The following is a 23,764-nucleotide window of genomic DNA, read 5'->3' as shown; positions in this document are numbered from 1 at the left end:
AGTAATACAACTTAAGAAATGGCTTTATATATCTATAGCTTTGGAGGCTTAACTGTTCAAGGTTAGTTAAAGCCATAGCTTGAATATTGGTTTGTGCACTATTGGGATCTTGTCCTGTACACATCATGTGGATGTAACTTGTAAAACTATAAGGGTTTACTCCCAGGATTACAAGTCCAGTAAATACTTGTGGGTATTCACTCTTAAATCTTTCCCAATTAGCTTTCATGGATTCTCCCAAAAAGGTTTCCAAATATCTATACATCTCTTTTGCTGTCCAATTACGAGTCTCTTTAAATAATTCGTTAATGACATTCTGCTTCCAAACATCTATGACACTGTCCCATCTTTGAGGATCATGATGTCCTAGGTTTAGTAACCTTCCTGTTCCTGTGATGGAATCTAATCCTAATCTAATTGGAGGTTCTACAGGCATTTCTCTTCCTCGGGCCTAATTATATCTCGTGATCCTATTTTTTCGAGATCATAATCCAATTTTTCTATCTTTAGCCTGGGTCTATTTCCAAATCTCATATCTGAATTATCTGGTCCATAAGGTCTATTAGAATTATTTAAAAATATACCACCATTAAGATTACCTACAGATAAAGATTATAGAATTTTGGATGGATGTAAAGAAGGATGGGGAGCCGTTTTTAAAATAAAACCATCTAAATACCACCCAAAAATTACAGAACAAATATGTAGATATAATTCAGGTAAATTCTCTATCAAAGTACTAACGTTAGTCGAATATGAAGTAGAAGCTCTTATAAAGGTACTAGAATCAATGTAAATATTTCTTACAAATAAGACTATTCACAATAAGAACTAACTACAAGGCCATCGTAAAAGCATCTAAAAATTATAATGAAAGGAAATTCCAACATAGAAGATGGGTCATACTTATAACTTAGAATAGATACAGGACAAGCCAAATTCACCTCTAAAGATAGTGATGTGTTTAGAATGCATATGGGGGAACTTATAAAATATAAATTGATAGGACAATCAAATTCTAGACATTCTAGTGCAACATTTATAGTTAACAAACATGCTGAACAAATTAGAGGAAAACCTAGAATGATCATAAACTATAAGAGATTAAATGACAATACATACGAAGATGCTTATAAAATTCCAGATAGAGATTTGAGATTTTCGCTTAAGGGTTTTGGGTGAGAGTTCTTGTAATGTCGTTTTGGCAATTGCTTGTGAGATCTCCATTTTGTTCTTTTGTATGGTGGAAAGTGTTTCTTCTTCGCTCGTGGACGTAGCTCTCTACATTGATGTGTGAACCACATTAAATCTCTGTGTTTTTGCTTTTGTTTCTATTTTCAATTCGTGATTTCTTGGTGTTTGTTTTAACAATTAGGAATAGACAAGGTTTGACTTCCTAATCTTCTGAAAGAGTGTCATGTTGGGCTAAGAGATGGGTGGTAACTCTCACCATCACAGGCCAAAGAGGAACTATGCTGGCATTCTAAACCTGATGTTTAGCTGTTTAAATCCAGGTGCCTTTGGATGCCTTACTTTTATTTTTTGGTGCCTAATTCCCCACCAGGACCAGATCTGCACAGATGGGAAAAGTCAGGCCCGAGGACTGCAGAGTACAACAATATGCCTGCTCATTAGGAATGAGTGGTGACCTTAGATAACCTGCTTCTTACATAAAAAATGATGGGAGTTCCCAATACGCTGTATAGATCTAGAGCTGGTGGGCCCTAGATAATGTGCTTTCTTTACCACCAAAATCCTTCCCAACCTATTACCACACCTATGAATCCAGTTTGTGGAAGGATACTAACCCTTGTGGTATTAGGTTGTGTGATAATAAAATTTGAGGTAAACAACCTACACAGATGCCTACGCAGATCTGTTCTAGTGGTTGAAACCAACACCTCTTAGTGAAGAGGTCGGGGGTTCGACTCTCGCTGAGGCATATTAATATCCCCATCCCCCGGCTTAATAAAGCCCCTTTGTACCCAAAAAAAAAAAAGAAGAAGTTGCCAGCTGAAGAGTCTCATTCTTGACTCTGGTGGCTGCTCAATTTAAACCTGAAGAGTCTCATTGTTGCCAGCTTTACTGTTAAAAACAAATAAAAGAAGAATGACAACAAAAGGGAGACAAAGCCGGCATACACACACACACACAGTTACATGCACACATGTTTTATAGGCCGTGTAGTTCTGGGTTGTCCATGGAGAAGCAGGGGTATTTGTTGGCCACAAGCTTTACATCGGTCTTCTGGTTACTCTTGCATTGCATTCCCTCACCATGCCCTTGACAAGTCATCTTTTCAATCTTGAATCTGAACTGGTATTTCATTTTATATTCTATCATCCATTGGCAGAATATGAAAACAAACAGTACTGTGTGGGGTTTCTGTAGGTTGATCTTGTCCATCTTTTAGCAGCTCGTGATCAAGAATTACGTGCCTTATCTGCTGAGGTAACGCCTAATGACCCCATTTGGATTGTTTACTTATGCTATTCCTATCCTTTGATTTTCTTTTGAACTATTGTCGTTGAAAACCATTCTACAGATATTACAGGTCAACTGGTCTTGTTTTTTGTCTTTTCTTTTTTTCTCCCCTGTACTGAAAATTCTTTGATAATCCACACTGTAGCTAAGAACAACTCATGCTGGCAATTTTATTAACCAATAAGTTATTATCAAATGAAGAATATTTGGACTTTACATCAGTAGCAGAACCAGGTCTTTGATGATGTGTATCATCCTTCTTTATATTTGGGTACCCATCCTCATAGGATTCCCTGGCACCATTCACTTGACCTTATTCATTTTGGCACAGTATCGTTTATGACGAGAATTTCCTTGCTGATTGCTCATATTTTATGCTTGCATATGGCTCCTGGCTTGTGTTACATGTATGTCATGATAGTCCTGGCTAATGCCTTACAGATTGGAGCCTAGGGATTTACAGTTTGAAATACCAAACTTCTCAAGGATATTGCAAATCATGGGGGTCTGCATTCCAGTTTCATGTAACATCAAAATGCCATTATCAAGTTTGGTCGTGGGCAAAACTCTTTAGCAAGATGGCTACCATAGTGAAATTTGTTCTTGTGCGGTGTGACTTAGCTTCTGCTCTGATTTCACCTTCACCTTCTAATTAATAATTATAAGATGAAGTTTCAGTAAGCTGTCAACCCATGACTGGAGTGAGTTGGCCATTCTTTGCACAGTTGCTCATGTATTTTTTTCCCTCACCCCCCAATTCCCAAAAAATAAAGAAACAAATAAATAAGAGAGAGAGTTACAAAAAACAAAGAAAACGAAAAACAAAAAAGGTGTAAGTAGGTCATTGTCTCAATTTGCTCTTAAGCCATATGTACTTGCCTTGATCTAACTCTTCTGGGAGAATATTGAGCAAAGTTTAAGACTGCAGATGAACCAACTTCAGTCAGAGCTACGCCTTGCCCGCAATTTGATTGCTGAGCGTGATTCTGAGATCCAGCGGATCCGCACGACCAATAATCAGGTATTCTTCGAAATATCGGTGCCTGATGCTATATAATATAGCTTCAATCTAAATTTGTTATGCCCGTGTTGGATTACTTTGCAGATGCTTTTGTAGCTAACAATCTTCCCTTTTGTTTATAGTTCTGGTTTTAGTATTAATTATTAAAGGTGTGTTTTCTTCTGTTGGGGGTAAATCTGCTTTGAACAGTATGTTGAAGAGAATGAAAGACTGAGAGCTATATTAGGGGAATGGAGTGCTCGTGCTGCAAAGGTGAATAATTGATTAGTTAATTCTGTTATTCAATGTTACTGGAACATATCTCTATCTGTTTGTTTGTGTCACCTTCTTCTAACCAGATAGTAAAGCTAATATACTTGTAAATGAATGAATCGAAGCTTGAACGGGCTTTGGAGACAGAAAGGATCTCAAATTTAGAACTGCAAAAGAAGATCTCGAAGCTGAGAAACCAGCCGGCAGAATCAACTAAAGACCACGATACCTGATTGCTGACATCTGACCGTCGAGACGATGTTATCATTGCCTCCGTACAATTCTCTTATGTTCCCTCTCTTTCTTATTTCTTTCCATTTTTTCCCTCACTTACATAGAGCAGTAGTATATTAAATGTACAGTTAGCTTTTGGTTGTAGGTGCATTTTCCTGTAAGAAATCACTTAACTGAAGGCCTGATGGAAACATTTTCCCTTTAATCTGTTCTATTTGTTGGACTCGAACTCTAATCCTTTTTCTGCTAAATTAGCTTTTACTTGAATGGATTATGAATGAAAGGGAAGCAGCGGGGACCAGGATGCTCACACCATTCCATATATTATTTGGGACTGTATTGGTGAAATTAGGGTCTATTTGGTTATATTTGGTTATTTGAGTCTGGAGATTTCAAATCTATGGAGTCATAATTCTTAAAATTAACTGTTTGATTAGCCTGAATCTTTGAAATGAAATCTGTAGATTCATCCTGAAAAAACATTTATGGAATCATGGTTCAAATATTTAGCGCTTTTATAGTAGGGGTAAAATCTTTGGATTTCACTTCATACCCATAAATCTATAGATTCACGTTTTTAGTGTAAAAATGTGAATTCTTAGATTTTATGAATTCAGATATTTACACGACTAAACAGTATAGATCTACCATTTGTGAATTTAGAGATTTGAAATATCTGGATTCATGTAACCAAATAGGTTCTAAATCAAAAGCATTTTGGAATATTGCGAAAAGTTTTTCTGGAAGAGATTCTCTGAGCTGCTAGGCAAGGATGCTATATGGGGAGTCCGGATCACCTTTCCTGACGCTTTATGACTACAAAAATACGAGAAGCCACAGGAGATATTGTGGGTCTCACTTCTAATTATTCTTTTTAATATAATTTTTTTTCGTGGCTCTCTTATTTCTGTGGTCATAAAGTGTCAGTCGTGCTTCCCGCCAAGGGTTGTGACTCAAATTCCTATATTGGTACCATTTTTCTTCCTTACATAAATTGTGATTGCGCTTAGTGCCTCTATCAAATTATTCCATAGCATCTTCACTGCACGGCTTGCTCAGAGAATCCTAGTTCAAAATTGACGTCCTGGTTTCAGACGTGGATTGCACCACTGAAACTGTAGACTTGTCATGTAAACTAAGACACTAAAAAAGTGGAATTTGCTATTACATATTTCTTAGATTCTTCACTGCATCATTAAGTGGTCGAGCTTCAGTGTTGCGCATTAACAGTGAACCCGATGGTCGAGATTTCGATCTTGACCATCCACTTCGGTTTATAAACACACTGAAATGAACGGTCAAGATCAAAATCACAGTCGAGATTTCAATCTCGACCGTCGGCTTCACATGCTGTGCATTAAATGCGCAGCATTGAAGTCCGGGCGGTCGGCAATAGCGTCGGACCAAATGATACGTTCCTACATTCAAGCTTGTTTAACAGAACGGGAATAAAGGGTGGAGGACAGAAATTAGAACAGATCAACAGAGGAGTTAGGATTTAGAGTCTGGATCACCTCTCTGTATACTGCTCTCCCGATGTTTTTCAACTATAAAAATAAGATGGGTTAATGGGTTCCACATTAGAATTTTTTTTAATATTTATTCAGGTATGGGTCTCATTTCATTTCTGTGGTAAAAAAAGCAGGGGTTGGTGATCTTGTAACAATCTAAACCATTTCCTACCCAATGAAAATGAAAATGCTCCATCTCATATTCCCTCACTTTTCTTACCACGCACACCGTGTCCCTTATTTTATAGAGCATAATCAGCAAGGAATGCTGGCTGTTTAAGTGCTCTGGTATGCTAGCCAACCTGTTGGGTGGTGATCCTGCCACTCATTTTAAAACATCTTTTCAATTTTGATTATGTTTCTTTTGAAACCTTAGGAAACCTCAAGGGAGAAGTCCTACTTATGTTCTGATAAATGTCTTTAAAATGGCAATTTGCCTTGATGGTCAACCATTTTTCATTCAGATGGACCGTGGATTTATTGCATTCATACTTCAAAAGGCAAAAAATCATTTAAGACAGAATAATAAATGTGCCACACATTACAAATTCTGATCCAATTAACATGACACATAAGTCAAACAGTTTGTGTTTTTACCTAAAACGAAAACAAAACATATAATCCAATGATATTTTCTGTGCTGACTATATGGCTATGCCAGAGAGACTTGAAATGCTATTCCCATTTCGGGTTAAATCTATTGATTTCCCTCATATGTTTTAGTTTTTTTCTTTAGCTTCCCAAGACGGCAACCTTCAACCTTCCAATGCTTGCTTCTGTGCTGTATTTATTTCTTGTCATTTGAATCCACTGAGCGCTTTAAACCAATGGAATCCCATTCTTTTTTGTCATTTGCACCCCATCTAAGCAAATCTTTTGACATGCAGCCAGCCATGAAAATTTCAACAACAGCTGTCCAAACCCATCTAATTTCATGGTCTTGGTTTCCTAATCATGCTCACAAATTAGCAGTGCATCTATTTGGACCAGTGACCACCAATCATTTCTAGGATATCCAACAATCACAGCACTAAAATTATCTCAAACTGTCATGAAAATTTTGTTAATGCCCCTTTGTTCCCAAGCTCATGCTGTGGTTTTCATTTTCATTGTGTGTCAATAGGAAGTACCCTAAATCACATTGGAGTAGTCATTGTTGCCTCAGGCCTAAGTCTTCCCCAACAAAAAAACTATCACAACCTACGGACCGCAATACAACTCAAAATTTTCTAAATGTGGCAATAAAATTAACAAGAAAAATTTAACCTGGTAGATTATTACCCCTGAAAATTTGAAAAGAAGCTAATGGGGCTTACAAGAAGTGACTACACCCCCAAGGATTGGAACATCTAGATTTTCCGGACTATGAGCATATATAATTACCCCCAACCCCCAGAAACTATAGTGGAGTTACATTGGTGGTTTCGTCTAGAAAGAGACAACCAAACACCTGATTGAAAAAATCCTGACCTTTGACAATGTCGCCATTTCCAACAATTGCTTTTGTATCATACTTGCATGCTCTTGTGCAGTCAGGACAGTAGGTGACCTACATATTTCCACAAACAGGATATTTTCAGAAAGTTCCTTGGAGAATATTCTACTGTAGCATCATAAGTCACTAGAAAATAATAATAAACATGAACTAGGTAAAGTCAATATAGAAATTTTACAAAACCCATTAAAAGTTTTGATGTTCAAGGACACAAAGCCATACAAGAGTCTTAGCCTAAATAACACATCAAATGGAACTCATCTATGGGAGTTGCATCAAGCAGCTGTCTGTTAAATAAAACAAGACAGGAGTTTTCAACATACAGAGAGAAGAATATGAAAAGACAAAAAGACAAATGAGCACCAGATGGTTAATTGTAATGTGAAGCATACAATTTGACAGCCTGCAACTAATGGACCCAGCTGCAATTACAAACAGCATTGTGGAGAATTGAAGAATGGAGCATGCAACGTGAACATAAAAGTATTAGGTTTGGCCACCAAATGCGATAGAGATGCATCCAATTCAACCTAATAAAACAGTACATCTCAAAGTAAAATATTTTAATTACTAAAAATGGTGAATCAAAAGGTTGTTGCAGTGAATATAACCTGTATCGGTAGGGTTTAGAGGAGATTAGACCTCACACGACACAATTGAACCCAAAGGAGTAAAATGAAACACCCCCCCCCCAAAAAAGAAAGAAAAAAGAAAAATTAGAAGCGGGAAGAATAAATGACTTACCTCCAGTAACTTTGGCTGGAAAGAGCAATCAAGCATAACATCCACCCCATAAATGGCCCTACATCTTGAGCCACACATTTCGGGATGCACTATTACAGCTGCTTCAAACACAGAACGAATCATTGCTTGTATTCTATGGTGTATATCCATCCATTTAACTGCAAGACACATCACGTATAAATGAGATCTAAATCAAGGAAAACCCTCCCCATTGGAATGTATTGAGGACATGCACAAATTAATCCTAAAAGAGTACAGAAAAGAAAAGTATTAGAAGCTAAAATGGAAGCTCTTGGTACCTTGATGTTCCTTCTCAAACTCCATTACGAAATCTGGTGTGTTCATGTGATTTAATTTCCCAATATAGTTCTGGAAACCAATGATGACAGAAGAATAAACAGACAATTGAATAGAATAGAGAAATTCTTCTAAGAGAAGCGAACTAGTTAATCAAGTTCTCTTTGATCCAAGTTTCTAGTTGAATCCTACCTTCACAAGCAAAGTTTGTTTATAGTAAAATAAACTAATCCTCAGAGGCTGAATTAGAACTTACCATGACAGTGAAATGAGTTTCATACTCAAAAAGACTGCGTTTATCTAAAGAATACGAATTATTTGCTAATCTTGCCTGCAAATAAATTCAGGAAAGAAATAAAAGAGTTATGAGGGAGGAAAAAGAAAAAAGACAAATATTTCATCTGCTGCAAAATCACATGCTCTAAAGAGTCCATAACTCCCTACAGCCCCCATCCAACCCCACCCTCGCCACAAAATCATCCCCTACCCTCCCCCGCCCCAAATTAAAAAAAAGAAAGAAAAGAAGGCCCAAGTAAAAATTTCTTACAAGAATTGCATAAATAGATTATTAACATACCCAGAAAACATCAGAGAGGAATATCTCCAAAGGATTCATACTACGGACCAAGACTATGTAACGTAGGTCAAATTTCTTGCCTCTGAACAGTGCAGGATGCTCTATATACTTTTGGCAGATTTTTGGACCAGTTTCCATAAGTCTTATTATAGCAGATAAATCACCCGTAACAGTAGTATCAATGGTTCGGGCCATATTCCACGGTTTCAAAATCCAAAGACTGTCAAGCCCATCTCTTTCACGTACATAATGGTCTCCAATTAGTGCAGAAAGATGTGATTCCAGATTATAAGTAGGTTGAAACCACTCTGGAGATCCATATGCCTGTTGGAAAAAGAAGTACCAAGAATTAGCTCCCATTTTAATTTTTTGTTCTGATAAATAACAGTCATTCATGCAGGATTCAGAAGGTACAATAATGAGAGAGAGAGAGGGGGGGGGGGGTCAAGAAGATCAGATCTCCAGCCATACACCAGGGTTGGGTAAAGAATAAAGACAGATTACTATCATCCAATATATATATGCCCACAACCTGATAAGGAGCAGCAGACACCCCACCGGGGTTGGGGGGGAGGATCCCTGCTCCCAAACCAATTTCAGGGTGTTGCTGGAATTTGGAATCACCTTCATTCACCATTCTACCAAAACAGAAAACATTCATTCACTATTGAGTTAGTTATATGACAATCCCAACACAATTACAAACCAATATTTCAGGTAGTCGCTTACCAAGTCTTGCAACTGCAGTTCAGAATGAGGTGAAAATAGAACTTGGTTGACCTTAAAGAATGTCATAGACCAAATCTGGGTAGTACAAATTGCTGGGTAAGGCTGCATAGGAAATCCCCCCCCCCCCGGACTTTGCTTGTGTGCAAGCCTTCCGCACTGGGCTCGCCCTTTTTGTTTTATTTTTATGTTATCTTTTAGAGAAAAATGCATGCAAAGACTTCTTCAAAAAGGATTATCTGCTCAGTAAGGATGTCAATTAGTTAAGGATCTGGGGATTTGATCCGGTTCGGTTCTGAGTGGTAAAAGTGAGACCCAGATCTGGTCCCATTGTGATCTGGTTGCAATGCAGCTCTTGTGTTCAGTTCTTACATGATTACCTTCATTGGTTACCATATCTAATTTAAATTCGAATATGCCACTTAGCTCTTGTTCAATTGTGATATCCACGAGACAAGATAAAACAAAAAATGTAGATCCATAGATAATTTTCTTTTGGTGAAATATTACCAATCTTGATTCACATTAGACAGGTCTTGATTCTTGAATCCACAACAAACAATTAATATCGTAATACTAAATTCAAGAAGGAATATGAAATTTTTTTGATGAAGTAAAAGAACAAGTACCGATGAAGTTAAATATAGTGAAAATAAGAATTCAATGTCTACAATTCTTGTGTTTAGCGGGGGCGGGGGAGATTCTAAGGTATAGGAGACTGAGCCAATAGGGACATAGAATCTCAATTCTAAAGAGTTCAAAAGAAAATGTAATCTTAATGAAGAAAGGGAAATGGCTATAGAAAGAAATAATTCAAGTGCTTCAAATTTAGAGTGGGTATTTGGTCAGGAACTTGTCAGATTCCCGGTCCTTTGGCTAGATATGGATTAAAGCTATTTCTAGATCCAATACCTAATCAAATAAAATTCGGTCTGGAATGGTCCAGGGTACTGATCCAGATCCAGACTCAGGATTGGTTCTTGGTTGCTCATTGACATCCTTATGCTATAAGGTGTAGACCAGGTGCCTATGTACCAAATGCATGGTTATCAAGGAGACAAGGCGATAGAGGGCAAGAAAAACCAAGGTGACACCAAGTCGCCTTGACACAAAGATGGGCCTAGGCGCCTAGGCAGAAGCTTTGACAACCATGACCAAATGTACTGTCACAATTTTAAGATCCAGACCAACCAAAAGGTTTATCCACTCCCCAGATGCCTAAGTTGACACTAGAAGAGAATCAAAATAGAGCATGCCTCTCCCAGCTTCAAGATAACTTAAGCAACCACTTATGACTGCTTTATTTATATAAATTATAAATCATAATCCCAAGGATACAACATATATAACTCAAAGTGACAATTTCCTAACCTTTTGAACAGTCTCTGCTAAATGATGTTTCATGACAAGGCAAGCTTCAAAAGGAAATTGATTAATGTATTGATCATCTGTTACTCCAGCAACTTTTTTAACTTCATCATCCATCTGCATACTTGTCCAAATGATATCAGCATCTTTTGGATCAGTTGCTGCTTAAACAAATCCAAAGCAAAAAGTCAAACTAAACTCCCCCATATAAAATGATAACAAATCAAAATATCTATGCAGCTATACAGAAAGAGCACCAGAAATTTAACTTATTAAGGAGGAAATAAGTATGATAGGACTTATCCCAATGAGAATAAAAAAAGACGAAAGAAAAACCTAAGAAATAGACTATGCCTTTCTTCACAGCTTCAAAAAAATATGCATCAAAGGGTTGAGATTGAAGTAAAGTAAAACTAGTAGATAAGCATTAGGAAGCAGCAAAATGTCGATAAAACCGCCCAATCAACCATATACCCTTGGTATGTTAAGTAAAAAATGCCCTTCATTATGGTCTGTTTGTGCCTCTTAGACATCAAAATTGGTTACTTGAATTTTGGTGGTGCATTGAAGTTTAAACAAGTCTAGCACAGCAATCCATTTTGCAGTAGAACCAACAGTCCCAAATTCTATAGAATGGACCATACTATCTCAAGTATTCAAGTTGGTTAATGGTCGACCTATTTATTCTGGTTATATAAATAGGACTTAACATAAAAGCAGCAGCTATGCTCTGATATAAATCAAAATATGTGTTATTGGCCTGTGGTAGATTAGTTGTTTATGGTTGTTGAACACACAATGCAGATGGCAGAGTCGCTGTACTGATTGTTATTGACATCAGAAGACTCAGAACAATGCATGTGTCTTGTTATTGTCAACACAATGCATCTTGGTGCATTACTGTATAGAGGCAGTGTACAGTAGTATTTCAATTCAGTCACAACGGTCAGGTTAGTCCAGATAGCATTCTGCATGAGTTGGAAGACTTCCAAGTTTCTAATACAGTGAAAGTGTTCCCAGACTATTTGCAGAAATACCTCTAAGATCATTACTACACAGTGTCCCATAAGCATAGCTTGAGTTGGTACGGAAATGGGATCTCCAATAGCTCAAGACAAGATGATCAAGGTTGAAGCCAAAGCCTATTAATGAAGCAAATTCAATAAAAGTATACTAAAAAATAAAAATAAAAAAAACACTAAACTAAACTGGTATCATAGAGAAGCGGCCACAAACTAGAGTCTAGACCAATTTGAAGGATCATTCGATGTAGTTGAAATAACTGAATTTTGGGTTGTCCAATCGTGTAGCGGAAATTCAAGCCAAGCAGCTAGGAAGAAATGTAAAGAATGAGAATTGTTAAAACTAGCACATTGGAAGATCAATTGGCCAAAATCCAGCAGTTCTTATTGTGTTCACACTTCACAGCAAGGAAAAAGATCTCAGTGCCAACAATGTCTTTGATCCATTGAGAAAGCAAGATACACTTGAGTTGAATTATTCCCAACACCAATGCTTCTAATAATATTCTAAACTTCTACATTCCGTTACCCTGACTTCTTTTCTTTTTCTATTTTCATACTCCTCAGAATACCCGAAGTTCCAACTAGATCTATGCCAATATAACCATTAAGACAATCCCAAGCTTTAGGGATCATCCCTATATATAATTACTTAAGTTTTCTCCAAGTCCACCCTATACCAATAACTTTTCATTCCACATCTTAAAACACTACCCCATCCATCTATATACTCCACTACTCTAAAATCTCTTCTAGCACAGTGGTGGCAGCCTCCTCTATAGAGGCAGTAAGTCCAAGGAGGCCATGTGTTCGAACCTCTGCCCCTACCACACCTTCCCCTTCCCCCCGCCCTCAAGGCCTGTGGGCCCCCAATCACTGACTGGTTGACAAACCCCCCCCCCCCCAAAAAAAAAAAAAAAAAAAAAAGGGGAAACACTATGTTCTTATGTATCCAATTAAAATTTCCAAAATCTTATAATCGTAATCCCTTACCTTTTGAGTTAAGATCTTCGAAAGTTGATCCCAGTTGAACCTCTTCAATTTAGGGCTGCATCAAGAAGTGTATGACCTGGACTATTGATTGCAACTGAAGACCAGTATTAAGGATATCTTAAGCCAAGTACGACCGTTATCCTGTACATACAGGCAACTTGCCAAAGCATGTATATCTATGTCTGTTTACCTACTATTTATTTATGCATGTTGGATATTGGAGTTCTTTATTGCAAGAAAGGAATAAACATTTGGAATAGACTTTGAGTCAGGCTGGGATGTGTACGACGAGGTGTGATCCTCTATGTAGTTAGTGAGGGTCTCCAAAAGTGATTAAGACTACGAGTTTGAGCGATGGTTTTCTACGTTGTGATCATCAGCTCTTGGCAGCATTATGTTCATCAGCTCTAGGCAAAGTCTCTGACTGTGATTGTGATCAACTGTGCCTGGTTGGGGTGCCAACCAGTGATTTTAAGTGTTGGGGACACCAACAAGTGAACTGGAAGGTGAACTGTTTGAGGAAGAAGTTCTGAGTACACTGATTAACCCCCCCCCCCCCCACACACACACAAAAAGTTGTCCACCTGGGAACAACAGCAGTTAGTGAAGATAGGGTAAGTGTTCATGATATAGGCTAGTTTTGTCAGTAGTTTATTATTCGTTTAATTGTTATTGTGGCTCCTCTTGCAAGTAGCCATTGAGTCTTGCTCTGGTTCCTCATATAAATAGGCATAGACTCTTAGCAGGATTACCACTAAGAATATAATTGCTATCTTATAAACAGAATCTCAGAGTACGAAGATAAATAGATAAACGTTCAGCATATCCTCTCCCCATAGTTATTCCTCTTTAGCAATTGTAGGTACAGGTTTCAGGTCCCGGTTTCATTGCAATATGCAATAGGTCAAACTACCTATTAGAGCGAACTACTTATACAGCAACAACACAAAATCCTGGAAGGCTGGTTTCTTTAAGGTCACAAAAAATGTGACGATGCCCTATGCAAACTCACCGCAACATATTTTGGCATCAGAACTGACCATAAAAACGCACCATACATCTACAATCATATCATTTCAAGCCAATAATTTGATTGATCAATGGAATGGTAAATTGCTGGTCATATTAACAGCAACAGAGACTAAATAATATATGCAATATTTTACATGAAACTATGAAAACAAATTTTAGCATGAATATACTACAAAAATAGACATCACTTACCAAACTAGGATGGCAATCCTACAAGTAAAGAAAGCGAACAAATAATATATATCTATGTGAATGTATTGTTGGAAGTATGACTGAGGATTCCTAATCTGAATAGGATTCCCCTTTAAATCCTCTATTTTAATTATATTTCATTATCTAATATTTTCTATATTGGTTTCCTATTTGGTGTTAGTATGATTTCCTAATAAGTCTAAGATTAGTTTATCTACTTGTTTTTTGTATTTTTTTTTCCTTACTCGGAGTGGGATTTACTCAAATTGTAACTGTAAATACACATTGGGACCTATGAATGAAAAAAATACCTTCTAAGCTATAATTTCTTAAATTCCAGCATGGTATCAAAGCCTTCTTGAGATTGTTGTTTTGAGAGTTGTTTAAGTTTCCAGTTTGAAGAATTCGGCTCTAGTTCAATGAATAAGATGAACTAGGGTCCCCATGAAAGTTTAATACGGGGAAACTGTATATGTTTTTCTTGGTCTTCGTCCGTAATAAGTATTTTCAGTTTTTCTTTGTTAATCGATATGATTTTTGTGGGTGGTGAACTTCTTCCCGCTCTTGTGTTATCGTAGTCTTGTTTCTTTGGAAGTTCCGTCTATTAGCATATGGGTAATTCTAGTTTTTCTTTTTCTCACTCCTTTTTTGCTAAGTCTATTGTTCGTTGGTGTTGAGTGAAGACGTTTATTTTCTGTTAGTTCTCTTTAGGTTTTAGTTGTTTCCGGTGTCAAATCCATAATTTTTCGTAATTTCTACAATCACCTCCTAATTCGGTTGTGGGGGAAACAAAAAAGAGAAGAAAAAAAATGGTGCAAGAGAGAGAGTTAGTTGGACCTTTTAGATTTTATTCTTCTTTCCTAGATTTGTTGTATTGTGCTTCCGTTTCATTTGGGTTAAATCCAATCAATTTTCTTCTTGTTTGAGTGTCTTTCTTGATATCTATGCATAACTTGATCTCCATTTGGAGATTTGCCCTTATCTTGGCAAATTTCCCCTTTGGAGACCTAACATTGCTGCAAATCTGAAGTTTTATTTGTTATTGTTGTGCAAAACTTGATCCCTCTTACCCTTGGAGATTTTCCCTTTACGTTGACAATCTTCCACTTTGGAGATCTAACATTGTTGTAGATTTGGTGTCTAACCTATGCAATACCTGTTCTCAATTACCTTTGGAGATTGTCCCTTATCTAGACAAAATTTTCCTTTAGAGATCTAATATTGCAACAGATCCAAAGTTTCATTTTTCCTGTTGTATCCTAGTAGTTGTTATCCCCAAACAATATTTTTTTCCCTTAAATTTGCACAGAAATTGGTCTTCTCGATATTTGAAATTTTTACCCTTTGCATTTGACATTGTTCCTTGGAGACCTAAAGTTGCAACATAGATGAGGACAAAGCAAGCAAAATTGACAGCCATTTTATCAAAGAAAAATTGGAAAACAATCATTAAATAGTGAAATATAAAGATCCACTTGCAAATATTTACCGGGACAGATGTTTCATCATATTTTGACCAACTTGAGCATGTATGATATTCATGCCTCAACATGAGGGTGAGTGTTCGAAGTATGACTAAGATTTCCTAATTGGAAAAGGATTCCCCTTTAAATCCTCTATTTTAATTAAATTTTATTATCTTATATTTTCTATATTGGTTCCTATTTAGTGTTAGATTGGTTTCCTAATAAGTCTAAGATTAATTTATCTACTTGTTTTTTGTATTCTTTTTTTACGAAAGTAGGATTTACTCAAATTGTAACTATAAATACCCCATTGGGACCTATGAATGAAAAAAAAAAAAACTTTATGAGCAATAATTTCTTTAAAATTCAAACACATGGACACAGATTTTAGCATAAATATACTATGAAAACAGACAGGACATAGTAGCACAATAACTGATTGGGGCGGCAGGGGGGGGGGGATGAAGAACATTAAATCATCAAATTTAATCAATTTAGGAGTTTCATTTCAATGTGCTAATAAAATAGAAAGCAGCACCAATAACTGGACATGAGGGACATGAGAACTATTAAACCATATCTTCCAGAGTTATGCTAAACTAACAACATACTGAGTGAGAATTCAGGGCGTGTCAAAAATTCCTCCACGTGAGGAATATCAGTGTAGACACGTAAAGCCTGGCCTTCGCTTCGAAGTAGACTACTAGATTTGGAAGCTTCAATGCAAGAAGAGGCAGAAGTTCTTGGGAATAGCTCCTTCCAGTATTTCTCATACTCCTGAAGAATAAAATCAGGCCAACCATTAGAGAAAACAGTAAAAGTCAGTTTAATAACAGGAGAAACTCATTTCATCACCTTTACAAAATAATTTTTGGGGGTGTGGAACCAAGCTGTGAGCCTAGCAGATCGCTGCTTGTCCTCTCCAATACCAAACAAGTAATCACGAGTACACTCATCACCTTTATAAATGCTCTGGGTTGGCCATAGAATAGAAAAGCTGGAAATATTACATGCAAAGTAAGAACTATATATCTCAAGTTATGAAGGATGAAAATACAGGTTTTTGCAGAACAGACTGGAGAATCATTACAACAGAAGAACAGAGAGAGGAGGAAGGGGAAGAAAAAAGAGATTGCACCAACACATAATATTGCCCCCAGAACCCATATATTCTCTGAAATACTTGTACAATTATCCTGTTGTCAGGGGCAGTTTGCGCTAGTGCTAGGGATCTTTCCCCCCCTTTTTCTTTCCTATTTCGAGTAGGAAGCTAATCCTAGAATTCTACCTTGAATTCTTCTTGTTTTCCACTTTGCTTCTCAGACTTGTGTTTCCTTTTCCTTCTCAGAGTTATTCTTCCTACTGATTGCAAACTGTAAATACCACAGGCTGCTAATAAAACACAACTTTAAAAGGGCGTACCCAGTGCCGAAGCTCCCACACTGTGGGGTCTGGGGAAGGGACTTTCTAGGCAGCCTTACCCCTGCTTTTTGCAGAGAGGCTGATTCGAACCCGCGACCTCCAGCGCACAATGGAGAGACTCCACCATTGCGCCAGGCCCGCCCGCCCTTCTAATAAAACACAACTTTCTGAGAAACAATTTCTTAATGCACAACACAGTATCAGAGCCTTGGCCTCAATATCTGATCCTTTCTCCTACAGTGGCTTGGGTTTAACCATGGTAGTGAACGAGTGACTACCCTACTCAAACTCCAATTGCAGCAGGCTGATTACTCTTCTCCAACTCCAGTCACAGGCTGGTTCCTTCGATTTTTGCAGCTCACTGGTTCTTTCCAATCCTCTTGAAGATTGGTTATAGAATTTGTATTGCAGAAAATAAACCAGGTAAGTTGCAGTTCTTTTTATCAGAAACATCCGTGTAGCAGCCTCTGTTTTACTTCAGTTTAGAGGCAGCACTAAGGGGAGTTTGATGGACCAGTTACTGCCCTTCCTCTTCGCATCTTCATGATTTGAGAAGATGAAAAAATTCAGACCAGATTCTGCCCTGAAACTGTTCTCAATACCTGAAGATTCTGCTCAAATTTTTTGGAGCAATCTTCCCCATTGGAGACCTAACTTCACGGCAAATCTGAAACCCTGTTCTCAGCTGCATCCCAAGCGGCGGTGGATGCAGTTCATCAGTAGACACAAGTAGAAGATTTGTTTTACAATCCTTTTTATCAATGACTGTGTTCTGATCTGTATTCCAATAACAGTTCAGATTTTTGCCCAAAGCCCTTAAGATTGTGTATTGGCCCAAATATTTTACCAATATACTACTGGTTTAGGTACCCTAAATCTGGTTTAGTAAATTTGTAGACCAAGCTTAAGATCAGAGACAGCTAAAACAGCAGAAAACACCCACTACCTCTGGAAAATCTGATAAAATGACTACCAGCATCTTATAGTCCCTCACTTACAATCCTAGATGGATCAAATACATAATGTGGTCAAGATTTGCTACTTTACCATCACTGGCCAAAGACTTGTAGGCCATATTACAGGCACTACTGTGAACAACAAGAACCCCTGGTCCACTTTAGGATCAGTTGCTCGCACATGACTCTCAGGTGATGGCCTTCTTAATTCAGTTTGTGAAACCCGAGCTACATCAAACCTTTTTCCTGTTGCACACTGTTGTTAGGATTTGGACTTCTGCCCAACAGATCGATGGTAAAGTTGGAAACAAGACTCAAATTTATGAACTATGCAAGGAAGTCCATGACACAGAACAAAGGGAGATGTCACTCTGTCAATATTATAATGCTCTCAGCGCACTAGCACAGAAGATTGACCAATATAACACCTTTCAGCCAACCAGTGCAAATGATACTGCAGCCCTATTGTAATCTAGTTGGGACTCAAGTGTACAATATCTTGGCTGGTTTCAATGTGGAATATGATTCCAGTTGGCTTCAAATTCTCAGCCAGGATCCCTTTGCTACTCTAGAGGAATCATACACCTTCGTATATATTGAAGAGTGTCACCTAAGCTACACTTCCTCCCTTTGCAGTTAATAGGCCGGCCTCCAGACTCAGACTGAGGCTAGTACAGAAGCCCCTAAAGATGCTATCAAGTGCAAATACTGTGGTAAGCCATGGCATACCAAAGCAAATTGTTGGAAATTGCACAAGAAGCCTGCAAATTTTGAAGCCAAAAGAAAGGCTGGTTTCGGAAACAAACAGCGGAAAGATTTTGGCCAATCAAACTGACGTCGGTCTTGCTCGTTCTACTGACACAGTCTCCAGGCTCTCTACTGACGGATTGCAAGATCGCTGTAATTTACTACAAGCTGTGCCCACTAGTTCCACTTCATCTGTATCTGCCTATGAAACCTGTCATCATCAGGTCCACTCAAGTATTTCTCCCCTGACCTTTTTATGCCATGACAATATTTGATACCTAGATTATAAATTATAGGTCTACAAATCATATGACTGGTTCTTCCCCTCAGTTCCATTAATATATCCCTCTTTCTGGAAAAGATACAGTCGTGTGACAAATGGAACTTTTTCCTCTATTTCTGGGAAAGGGTCCATTCGCTGTTCCCAACCCTTACCTTATCTTCAGTCTTGCACATTCCCTCCCTTTCTACCTATTATCTATTAGTAGACTTACTTGGGTTTAAATTGCAAATTTACTTTTTTTTCATTCCCATCGTATTGTATAGGATCTAGTGACAGAGAGGATGACTGGACTTGGTAAGGTGCAAAATGGTCTCTATTTACTCAACAGTTTGCCTCCCCCTGCAGCTCAACATCTTCACTAACACTATAGATCATTCAACCATATCAGATCTTCAGCTTCTCTATCAAGACTTAATCACCCTCTTGTCAAGACATTAACTTCTTCTTTTCCAAATTTATGTCAGCATTGTACAACAACAACAACAATAAGCCTTGTCCCAACTAAATGGGGTCGGCCATGGATTTGCCCCCCACGTTCGGGCCTGCTGATACGGCCTAGCTATCTATCCTTTCTCCCACTTCTCCTGGTTATCTTGGTTACCCTGCTCTTCTAGTTCCTTATGTCAGCATTGTATTAAGAGTAAATTGCGCTGGCACCCCAAAATGGAGGCCTTAAAGCACTGACACTCCACTTTATGTTTAAAAAGCACAGAGACCCCAAAATTGGATTTTTATTGTATATATTTGTCAAATTTGTCATTGAAAACCTTTTAGACACTGTTTATTATAAAGATATTTTTGAAAATAAATAGTGATTTAACTATTTTTAGTAAAAATTTTGACAAATATATCCAATAAAAATTCAATTTTTGGGTCTCTGTGCTTTTTAAACATAAACTGGGTGTCAGTGCTTTAATGCCTCTATTTTGGGATGTTCGTGCAATTTGCTCTTGTATTAAAGATGAGTTACAATGTGAGACATATAGTGTTTCTAAACAAACTTGCTCTAGTTATTCTCCTTCTAATAATAGGAGTAACTTTCTATTTGAATTAATTCATTATGATGTATGAGGTCCCAATTGTTGTTTCTCTATTTCTGGTCATCAATGGCTTGTTACATTTATCGACTTTCAGACTGGTGTCACTGGAAGTACTTAATGTGCCAAGAGAGTGAAGTCTTTCAATGATTTCAACTATTTTATGAGATAATCCAGACCCAGTTCAATGGCAAGATCAAGAATTCCACATTGACAATGGTAAAGAATAAATTGAGCACACTTAATGGCATTCTTCATCAGACCAGCTGTGTTGACACTCCTTCTCCCTTATTTGAGTCACCGGGAAAAAAGGTAGACACCTATTGGAGGTTGCTCATGTTCTCATGTCTGCTCGTTATATCCCTCACAATATTAGAGTGATGTTGTCCTCATCATTACCTATTTGGTTAATAGTATGCCTTCCCACATACTTTGGAGCTGTCCTTGGTACAAACCCCTTATTGGTTCCCCCTAAAGTGTGTGTTTGTTATGTTCACTCTCATGGCAAGCTTGATCCACGGAGTTTCAGCTATATTTTTGTGGGTTATTCTCCTTCCTAGAAAGGCTACTGCTGCTACCATCCTCCATCACACAAGTTCTTCGAATCTATGGACGTCATCTTTCATAAGTCATTATCCTACTTTATATCGACACCTCTTCAGGGGGAGAGTACTTATGATGAAGATGTGTCTATTCCTGATTTTACTGGCTTAAATATTTATCTAACAATCTCAAGTGAAATGCAGCAGCCACCCACAGAGGAACCAGAAAGACTAAGCGAGGAAAAGCAGCAACCTCAGCAGCCTTAGCCATCTATATACTAAGTGAGGGGAGCAGCAGCGTCAGCTGTCTATACTAAGTGAGCGTGAGCAACAGTCTCCAGCTAAAGGTCCTTCAAAGACATATGTTTGCACATTTTGCAAATATCAATAAAAAGAAAACTACTGCCAGTAGCTTACTATTACAAGAATCCTCTTCAAAACCAGAGTCTGGTTCTCCACGTTCATGTAGAATTAAAGACATATTTAAGGAAGAAAAATCCCATTGGGTTAGGCCCATTAACGGCCTAAAACTATCACTTGAATCAGCCCATGGCTTTCATGGGCTAGGACTGTTTTAGTGGGTTAAAGTTACCCCACATATGTTGAACTTCATAGTTTATACCTAAGCCCAAGTCTAGGTTTTGAAAAGTCAATAAAAGGGGCTATGGTTTGAAAATAAAAGAACTCATTGTCAAAGGAGTTTTCCTTTGTCAAAGAGTTAGGTAGTGGTTGAGTTATTAATAGGTAGGTGGTGTTAGCTAGTGGTTGGATGTTACCATTAATGTTTATGTCTCTTTAGAATGCTATATAAAGAGACTTATGTAAGAGGTGAACAGACAACTCATGAATTGAAATCAAATTGCTTGCTAGCATTCCTCCTCTTTGGAGAACCCTTGTGTTTGATCAAGATAGGTTGGTGTTTGATCCAATCGATCCACCTTGCGGTGTGAAGCCCGGGTGTTACATGTTACATTGTTATTGTCACTTTCTTCTAGGGGTGCAAGTTTGGCCTTAGCGGCCCTGACCCGCCCTAAGCCCGAATAGGGCTTGGGCTAAAGATTTTGGCCCTAAGGGAGGGTTAGGGCCACAATATTATGGCCCTAAACTAAGGCTAAGGGCGGGCCTGGGATTACTCTTTGGCCCACCCAGCCCATCCCGCCTCGTCTTTGATTTTGGCCCTGATTCTGGCCCTGATTTTGACCCTGATATTAGCCTTAATCTTGGCCTTGATTTAGGCCCATGATTTTGGCCCTGATTTGAGTTTGGACCCTCCATCCATATGGTGAGGAATTAATTATAATCCACATGGGTGAATATTTGACACGTGTCAAACATGATCATGTTTTGTAAAAAATTAATAAAAATAAATTATATATTCATTACCAATGTAGTAAGCATCCGCTTGATTTTGGCCCGATCCTGACCCTAATTTTGGCTTTAGTTTTAATGTTAATTTGACCCTGATCATGTATTAGATTTTTGCCCCAATCTTCACATTAACATTGATATAACTATAAGTGTCAACTTTGACCTTCAGTCATTTTTATCATATTAGACCATGAGTTCACTTTTTATATTATTTTTAAGATAATTTTTATTTTTCGAACCAAGTAATTTTTAGTTACAAAAAATCATTGAATTTTTTTTTTTTTGGGGACTAAGGCGAGATAATATATTGTAAATAATAAAAGCAAATATATAGAGAATTAATATCTAACAAATCTAGACCCCAACTTCTCATCATAAATATTGACATCTTTCTTTTGCCTCCAATGTGTTATTTCAGAAGAAGGGGAAAAAATTATTAAAAACAGATAGCTATGTTTGTAACTAAAATATAATTTTCTTTAACTACGAAAAAAATATCAATACTAAATTATCATTAATTTACTTGTTAACAAAGTTTTGAATATGATTTTTTTTGTAAAATAAGGATATCAATGGAAGGGGTTTTCAATTTCCATCACCAAAGTAATGGGAGAGGTTTTCAATTTCCATCGTCAAAGCAATGAGAGACTTTCAGAGATCAATATGGAATTATGGAGTATGAATTTATTTATGTTTAAGGCAACATTATCAACTTATTGATTATTTTATCATTTTGTATGAGCTTGAATCATCTTATATTTCTATGAATTTTATTTTTAGTTTACTTATGATACTTTTATTATTATTATTATTATATATTTTTGAGCAAATTGCACTAGCACCCCAAAATGGAGGCCTTAAAGCGCTGACACTCCACTTTATGTTTCAAAAGCACAAAAACCTCAAAATTGGATTTTTGTTGGATATAATTGTCAAATTTATCATTGAAAACCTTTCAGATAGTGTTTATTTTCGGAATATTTTTTAAAATAAATAGTGATTTAACTGTTTTCAGTGATAAATTTGACAAATATATTCGACGAAAATAAACATAAAGGGGGTGTCAATGCTTTAAGGCCTCTATTTTGGGGTGCCAGTGCAATTTGCTCTATATTTTTTATGAATTTACATTTGATATTTTAGGTCAAAGGATAGGACCAATTAAGACTTGGGCCAAGATAGGGTTAATCAAGGTCAGGGACAAGGCTAATCAAGGTCAGGGCCAATTAGGGCCAGGGACAGGCCAATCAGGGCTAATCAGGGTCAGGGTCAATTAGGGCCAGGGACAGGGCTAAACAGGGCCAATCAGGGTCGAGCCAGTTAGGGCCAATCAGGGCCAGGGCCAGGGCCAATCAGGGCCAACCCATCCCGACCTGGCCCAATTATGGCCAATTAGGGCAGGAATTGGCTTGGCTTGGCCCTGTAAGGCTTAGGGTCGGGGACAATAATCCTTGGCCCCTGAACTAGGGTCAGGGTGGGAATGGGCTCAAATTAGAACATATAGGGCTGGGCTTGGGATTGCAAAAGCCCGACCCAGCCCGGCCCAGTTGCAGCCCTACTTTCTTCATTATAGTTTTGCCCCTATTTGAAGATCTATTCAGCCCATTTTGTTATATGCTATTATCCTTCTAATATCATTCTAGTTTCAGCCCTCTTTCCCATCTAAACTCTATTTCACCTTATGTCCATCAAATCTGAAACTGATTCCTGTGAAAGGTCCTATTTGGCTACTGTTTTGATCAATCAAATACAGTACTACATTACACGTGCTTCGCCATCCGGTAAGGAATTTTCTATTAAGGAACCTGTAGCCCTTCAAAAGGGTGTTACGACATGCACTTACCCCATATTTCATGTTGTCTCTCTTTCAACTTCCTTTCATAGTTTTGTGTCTTCTCTTTCCTCTATATCAATCCCACAAAAGTGGCCGGAAGCTTGTGCAAATCCTAAGGGTAGCAGTGGCTGGGAGATATGAAAGCACCAAACAGGAATGGA

The 23,764-nt window shown here is 37.7% G+C and overlaps 2 protein-coding genes across 3 annotated transcripts in view; one reads left to right on the top strand and one right to left on the bottom strand.

The window, feature by feature from the left end:
• LOC149011932 (protein FIP1-like) overlaps positions 1 to 4,338 on the top strand; it is a 40,763-nt gene extending 36,425 nt beyond the window's left edge. Inside the window, exons 11-14 of one of the 2 annotated variants that reach the window (XM_089163975.1) lie at positions 2,392 to 2,451; positions 3,413 to 3,505; positions 3,695 to 3,757; positions 3,883 to 4,338. In XM_089163975.1, coding sequence (XP_089020101.1) covers positions 2,392 to 2,451; positions 3,413 to 3,505; positions 3,695 to 3,757; positions 3,883 to 3,990 — 324 coding nt within the window. In that variant the 3' untranslated portion in view covers positions 3,991 to 4,338. Of the gene's footprint in view, positions 1 to 2,391; positions 2,452 to 3,405; positions 3,506 to 3,694; positions 3,758 to 3,882 lie in introns of those variants that run through there. The other variant, XM_089163976.1, reaches the window with a different exon arrangement.
• A 1,376-nt stretch (positions 4,339 to 5,714) lies between these two features.
• LOC149011931 (tubulin-tyrosine ligase) overlaps positions 5,715 to 23,764 on the bottom strand; it is a 56,774-nt gene continuing 38,724 nt past the window's right edge. Inside the window, exons 8-15 of the mRNA XM_089161246.1 lie at positions 16,270 to 16,411; positions 16,026 to 16,191; positions 10,713 to 10,870; positions 8,616 to 8,939; positions 8,295 to 8,369; positions 8,041 to 8,110; positions 7,742 to 7,899; positions 5,715 to 7,051 (exon numbers count right to left, since the gene is read on the bottom strand). Coding sequence (XP_089017372.1) covers positions 6,902 to 7,051; positions 7,742 to 7,899; positions 8,041 to 8,110; positions 8,295 to 8,369; positions 8,616 to 8,939; positions 10,713 to 10,870; positions 16,026 to 16,191; positions 16,270 to 16,411 — 1,243 coding nt within the window. The 3' untranslated portion in view covers positions 5,715 to 6,901. The remainder of the gene's footprint in view (positions 7,052 to 7,741; positions 7,900 to 8,040; positions 8,111 to 8,294; positions 8,370 to 8,615; positions 8,940 to 10,712; positions 10,871 to 16,025; positions 16,192 to 16,269; positions 16,412 to 23,764) is intronic.

This window comes from Hakea prostrata, chromosome 7, assembly GCF_041222555.1.
Source record: "Hakea prostrata isolate BN-2017 chromosome 7, UWA_Hpros_2, whole genome shotgun sequence".
Taxonomy (NCBI): domain Eukaryota; kingdom Viridiplantae; phylum Streptophyta; class Magnoliopsida; order Proteales; family Proteaceae; genus Hakea; species Hakea prostrata.
Note: the sequence above shows the minus strand (reverse complement) of the source record. Positions and strands in the feature narration are given on the sequence as shown.